The 6,863-nt window shown below is 49.1% G+C and overlaps 1 protein-coding gene across 2 annotated transcripts in view; it reads right to left on the bottom strand.

Annotated features, from left to right (window-relative positions):
* SMARCB1 (SWI/SNF related, matrix associated, actin dependent regulator of chromatin, subfamily b, member 1) overlaps window positions 1–6,863 on the bottom strand; it is a 26,179-nt gene that overhangs the window by 18,845 nt on the left and 471 nt on the right. The window contains exons 2-3 of one of the 2 annotated variants that reach the window (XM_006768869.2): window positions 3,103–3,241; window positions 1,333–1,462 (exon numbers count right to left, since the gene is read on the bottom strand). In XM_006768869.2, coding sequence (XP_006768932.1) covers window positions 1,333–1,462; window positions 3,103–3,241 — 269 coding nt within the window. The remainder of the gene's footprint in view (window positions 1–1,332; window positions 1,463–3,102; window positions 3,242–6,863) is intronic. The other variant, XM_006768870.2, reaches the window with a different exon arrangement.

Raw genomic sequence — 6,863 nt, 5'->3', positions numbered from 1 at the left:
GACCTTTCAGTCCGCAGGCCGACGCTCCATCCACTGAGCCAAACCAGTTTCGGCTAAAAATCTTTTTTAAAAGATTTCTTTATTGCCCTAGCTGGTTTGGCTCAGTGGATAGAGCGTCAGCCTGCGGACTGAAGGGTCCCGGGTTTGATTCCAGTCAAGGGCCCGTACCTTGGTTGCGGGCACATCCCCAGCCCTGACGGAGCAAGTGCGGGAGCAACCAATCAATGTGTCTGTCTCACATCAATGTTTCTCTCTGTCTTCCCCCTCCCTTCCATTCTCTTTAAAAATCAATGGAAAATTAGCCTCGGTGAGGCTTAACAAAAAAAAGACAACAAACACCACCAACAAAAAGATTTTTAAATTTAGAGAGAGGAAGGGAGGGAAACATCAATGCGAGAGCACATCGGTTGTCCGCCTCCCACACGCCCCTCACGAGGCATTGAGCCCGAAACCCAGGCATGTGTCCTGACCAGAAATCGAACCAGCAACCTCCTGGTGCATGGGGCAACACCCAACCAACGGAGCCACACCGGCAGGGTGCGATTTTACTTTTTTACTTTGAATTTTTAAAATTATACACAAGGACAAACATCGTTACCTGTGCTTGTTTATTCTTCATACTTCCAGTGCGGACCACCCTTTACCTATTTATCTATTGGGGTATTCAAGTTTCCTTATAAATCTAAATGAATAGACTGTTTCTACAACATAACTTTCCGATTACTTTCCTGTTTAAATGTTACTATAAACACTCTTTTAAAGGTTCTAAATTTATACATTCAAGTCTATTGTTTGTTTGTTTTGTGACTTTGTCTGGGTCACTAATTTTTCTGAGAGACGAGTCCCACTTTTAACGCATTCTTCGTCACTCTCCAGAATACAAGGCTTGGCCTGGGTTTTTAGAAATTCCAGAGACAAAGAAGAAACTTAAAAACTGGCCAGGATGACTTGTAAGCACAGCGGGTAAAGTGTTGAAAAGTATTTCGGTGCCTGGGTGGTGTGGCTCAGTGGCTGAGCGACGACCTATGAACCAGGAGGTCACAGTCTGATTCCTGGTCAGGGCACATGCCCGGGTTGCAGGCTCGATCCCCAGTGTGGGACGTGCAGGAGGCAGCCCATCAATGATTCTCTCTCATCATTGATGTTTCTGTCTCTCTTTCTCCCTCTCCCGTCCTCTCTAAAATCAATAAAAATATATTTAAAAAGAAAGGCAGGAAGGAAGGAAGGAAGGAAGGGAATTTTGGTTTGACTTAACGCCAACCAGTTCTGGTATTTTTCAGCGAAAAATACCTGCAGGTGTTGTACAAGCACGCCTGGCCAGAGGTTTGTTACCTGAGGTAGGTGGGAGGCTCCGTGCTGATGGACACGGCCTTGTACTTCTCGTCATTGCCGTCCAGAATCTCTTCCACCTCTGAGGCTTTTAACAGAGTCACGCTGGTGGCCAGGGTTGTGTATCCATGATCTGTAACCAGAGACACAGCTGTGGTCACCCTGCTGGGGGGGGCAGCGACCAGCAGTAGCCAGTAGATGCAGCACATCAAGATCCTCACATGCAGGAGGTGAGAAAAGCAGGTGTCAACCTTACTACTGCCGAATGCGGCCTCTTCCAAAAGGGCAGTCTGGACTGAGCCTCACTTAGAGGTCCTAGTGCATAAACACTCTGAGGATTTCTTTGGACATACTGGTCCCAGGAGCTCCGGCACAGAGGACGTGCACAGGGCAGCGGCGGCAGGTGCAGCGCAGCACAGCCAGCAGGGGTGTCAGGAGAGAAGAAGGCTCCAGAGTATAACACCAGTGGGAAGAGGTCTGACACCACTGCAGTCACAACATGAAGCAAAGTGGAGAGATGGAATGAAAGATGAAAAAGACTTTTCTTTTAAAACAAGAGCCCAGAGAGTTGGAGAGAGCTGCTTCACACCCAACAGGAACTCCTGGCCCTGGGCCGGTCAATACTGTCTGGGAAGCGGGACAGATTCTAGGCACCTCGGCCCAGAGCTCTTCTGGGAAACTGGGGTCAAGAGCTGCTACCTGCCTGCGGGTCCAGCCCGGCTTCTCCTGGGGAAACGAAGCAGTTATGGGGGATGTTTCCAAAGCGCAAGGCGGGAGAGTCGCCGAGACTTCCTCTGAGATTTGCGGAGGGGAAAGCAAGCTGGGACTCACTGCGTTAGTGACTGGTGCTCCACCCGGGGCGGAGGGAGGACAAAAAGGAGGCTTTTTAAAGTGAGTGGAAATGTTATAGCAGCAGATTAAAAAAAGCTCCGGCTCCTGCATTAAAAGAACCACTACTTTGTCCACAGTGGACAAGACCACAGCAGCACCTACAGACACAGCCAAACAGGACAGACTGCAAAGCGCGCTCTCGCTCTCTCACACACACACGCACACACGCACATGCACACGCACACACACACGCAGCTCTCTACAAGGGGCCATTGCCAAGTGGGAAGCACTTTCCCCATCTGCTGAACATTGTGCTGAACAAATGGACCATGAGACTTTCCTGGTAGAGCTGAAGAGCATCCTTTCACCCTGCACAGAGCTGCCACGGCTGAAGCATGCTAGTGCCTCTACCGTCACTAGAGTTGGCGGCTCACCTAGCCAGCCCCAGGCACACCTCAGGCACAACGAGCAGGGACATGCACACGAGCTCCAGCACACTGGCTGCCAGATGAAATGCTATGGGATGGATGTGCTCTAAGAAGCGAAGCGGTGAGAGCCCCAGAGGGGAGTGGGAGCTGGGACCGCCACCCGCCGCTCGGGCTGCATGAGGATGACGATGGCGGTACGCCACGGCAGATGGCAGAGCATCACAGCATTCCTAAAACGTTTTGAGACCAACATGTCTTCACAGCACCCGCTACTGTTCCGCCCGACCCCCCTAATACACCCTCTGGTCCCGTTAAAAATACCTGGTAAAGGACCGCCACCGGCTCCCTGGAGCCACTTTCTTGCCTGTGCTGCACGTGTGCCCTGCCCCTAGGATGCTCCTGGCCACGCTAAGGTCAGGGCTGCAGTGAAGACACTCTGGAGTGAAAACGTTTTATCTTCATGACATAAGCGAGTGGTTTTGAAACAGGTTTACAAACCCTCGTGAAGACGCACCCTTAGTGTTAGGTTTTGTTTTTTTACCATGTGACGATGCAACTATTTTCTTCCTCTCTTCCACAGTGGCTAGTCGCCTCCAGAGTGAGGGATATCTCTTGTACAGAGAACCTCGGAACATACGGAGGTAGTTTCCCACCTATGAGTAAAGCAAGAAGGCTCATTATGAGGGTCACGTCTCCACACAGAGGGGAGGATCCTGGTGCAGAGGCTCCGCTGGGTCAAGTGATGGACAAACAGGCCTGAGTTGGCCATCAGGCACCAGGCTTTCGGCAGCAATAAAAACACATCCTGCTGACAACAAGGGTTCAACAGCAGTGCACATCTGGCCCACATCTGGCCCCCTCCAGGCGGGAACCGTAACATCTGCATCCTGACGACAGGACCGAAGCTCGTGAGGCAGGCCCCCAGTGCTCACCAAGAAGCCCCCAGAGCTGACGGAGAAGCTTGCAATGATTTTGATTTTGGACTCGGGCGCTCTGGCACTTTCCAGAAATGTAAGGCCTCTTTGACTTTCTTTTATCTTTAAAACCAGACTTTGATATTTTTATGATGTAATAAACACCAAAAAGGTCTCTTAATTTTAGACAGATGCAGGATAATTTCCCCCATGACCCCTGTTACTTTGTTTAGAAACAAAACTCAAACCAGGGATACCAAAGGAATTTTCCGAAGAGTTTAAAAAGCACTTATCGGCAATCACCAGAGTGCTATATAAATCATTACTTTCCCAAACAATAGCTTCAGATGGCTTGTACCAAATACTCAAAGTATGACTTCCTTGACAAAGGAAAAAATCTAGGCCTAAAGTTTTTATAAAGAAACCTCAACGTGTCACTGACTTTTCCACAATGATCACTTGAATCACAGGGCAAGAGATGGCCAGTGGGGTGAGTGCCAGGTGCTGGCTCCGCGTGACTAGGAGTCACATTCCCTTTCTGGGACAACTTACCTATCTGTCAAATGCTCAGCCACTCTGTACCCCACAAAGGACCACACCTATTATTTCCCCATTTACCTACCCATCTCAGTACATTTAGTAAATAAAAACGTTTCTCCATTTTTCATGAATCAAAGATTTCTATGATTGACAACCAGAGCTGAACAGCGTGAGAGTCGGTAACCACACGTCACTCGTGTGCCACAGTAGGCACAGACCCCTACACATCATCTGGCTTGAGTGTCTTACCATCCCAGAGTCAACGTAGTTGCCATTAGGTTTTGAAAAGACATTGATGGTAACAGCCCCCACTACCACCAGCAGGTCCTGCAGAGTTCCAGGACGCCTAGACCCGCCCTAAGGCCCCTTCAGAACAGAGGGCAGGGCTGCCTTTCTGGGTTTTTCCTGAACCACTTTTTGTCTGCTCTGGACCTGGTTTCCCAAATGTAAAATGAGAACATAGACTTGGGAATTTCCTAGAGGCCTCTCAGGTCTGTGACTCTAACTTGGCGGGTACAGCTGCCGGCAGAGGGCAGAACAGTGGCACCTTCTCACTACAACTGCAGATGCTGCTCCCAGGCCCCTTCACAAATGAGGCGCGGCCAGCCCACCCCTCTGAATATGGTGCCTGTTTCCCCAGGGAAAGGGGTCTGGGGGCCATCCACCCAATGCCGTTGCAGGAGCTACAGAATATCAGAGAACAGCATTCTGATCTTGAACCTTCCCCAGACCTCCAAGGGTCCAACGATTGTGCAGCCAGGCCCCAGAAAGCCAAATGCCTCTCCCTTCTTCCTTCTGGGTGTCTACTGACTCGGTCTCAGGACAATGTTCTCACGCAACAGGACTGAAAGAGAAGACTGCCGTTAACTTCCTAGAAACTAAAACGTATTACAGAAAAGATCTCAGAGGTCATCTAGTCCAGTGATGGCAAACCTATGACACGCATGTCAGAGGTGACACGCGAACTCATTTTTTTGGTTGATTTTTCTTTGTTAGATGGCATTTAAATATATAAAATAAGATTCAAAAATATAAGTCTTTGTTTTACTATGGTTGCAAAGATCAAAAAATTTCTATATGTGACACGGCACCAGAGTTAAGTTAGGGTTTTTCAAAATGCTGACACGCCGAGCTCAAAAGGTTCGCCATCACTGGTCTAGTCTAAGCATCTAATTATACACGAGAAGAATGACGCGGGGGCAGAGCAGAGCTGGGACCTGCCGTTCCTCCCACCTGGCTGCAAACTTCTTCCCAATCTGCTCCACCCAGTAAATGAAAGCTTGCTTTTCAAAAGTCCCACCCAACTGACTGCATTTCCAGCCCAGGAGATGGGGTAAAGGTTTCTCTAAACAACCTGCCCATGATCACATACGGAAACTCTTCAACTGCCTTTTGTATCCTGCACTTACTGGCTCAATTTCCCCAGCACAGCTATCTTTGGAGAGTGGCATTTATGGGAGAATGTGAAAAATTTATTGCATCCTGCCCTTTTTGTCTTATAAAAATTGGTGGAAAACGGTAACACTATGTTCTGATGCTGACAACATTGGTGTCATCATTCAATACAACTTAGATAAGCCAGGGACCATAGGGTGTCCAGAGAGCCTCAGTGTGGCCATCATGAGGCTTATTTCATGTTCAAGTGTAAAGAAAAGCAACAGAAATTGTAAAGACAGGAATGACATGTTGGCATCCGATACTAACATCCGCTGCAAGAGGTAGTAACCCTTGGCATTTTGTAACTGCGTTAGCTCTCCAAGGTTAGCACTTACCTTGTTACACGAGAGAGAGACTCTACTGCTTGGGATATGCACATCTGAATTGCATAGCCATGGTTTTTTCTTTTTCAAAAGGAATATACACTATTGGGGGGCTTCCTTTAGACCAAAAAAGGCTAGTCTGAGGTAATCTGGAAAAACAATGAACTTAGTACAAACTATCCCTGAAGGACCAGTTGTAGGGTTTTCCTAAAGTCAGTGGTCGACCTGATTCAACAAAGTGCTGCCACTTCTAATAAGTGTTAAAGAGCTTTAGGATTGCCCTGGCCCAGTGGCTCAGTTGACTGGAGCGAAGTCCAGTACACCAAAAGGTTGGGGGTTCGATTCCGGGTCAGGGCACATATCTAGGTTTCGGATTCCATCCCTGGTCTGGAACATACAGGAGGCAACTGATCCATCTTTCACATCAATGTTTCTCTCTCTCTCTCTCTCTCTCTCCCTTCCTCTCTCTCTAAGATCAACAGAAACATATTCTTGGGTGAGGATTTAAAAAAAAAAATCTTTAGGATCTTTCCCCTGTAATAATAATTCAATCAGTTCAAGATATGCAAAGCGACGATTGCTTCTGAATTCCTCATAGACCTAGCTCAGGGGCTGGGGCCTTATCCACCCAAAGGAAAGAGGATGTCCTCATCCACCCAAAAGCAAGCATCCGGCTCCCAACCTATTTCCTCCCTGGTAAACTGGTAAACAAAGGTCCAAACACCTCCCTCCCACCTCAAAGGCTACGGACACAGCGGATGAGCCCTCACAGGGCCTCCCCTCTACAACCTGTCATTTCGGGGTCCCAGATACACCAATGGGGGAGGGGTGCACGTGAGATTTCCAACATCTCCCTCCAAGCGTCGCACGGGCTAACCAAGACACCCGGTTTCTTTCCGTTTGCCCCGTGTTGCACCAGCTTAGCGCGAAAACAGGGGTTCCTGGGGCCGCCCTGGCCCTGGCAGCAAGGTGCGTCCCCGACTACCAGGAAAAGGGTAGGTAAGCACACCCGGACTCTCAGGGGCACCGGGGGCGGGGCCTCGTCGACCCCCAGGCCCCGC

Source organism: Myotis davidii, unplaced genomic scaffold, assembly GCF_000327345.1.
Source record: "Myotis davidii unplaced genomic scaffold, ASM32734v1 scaffold223, whole genome shotgun sequence".
Taxonomy (NCBI): Eukaryota; Metazoa; Chordata; class Mammalia; order Chiroptera; family Vespertilionidae; genus Myotis; species Myotis davidii.
Note: the sequence above shows the minus strand (reverse complement) of the source record. Positions and strands in the feature narration are given on the sequence as shown.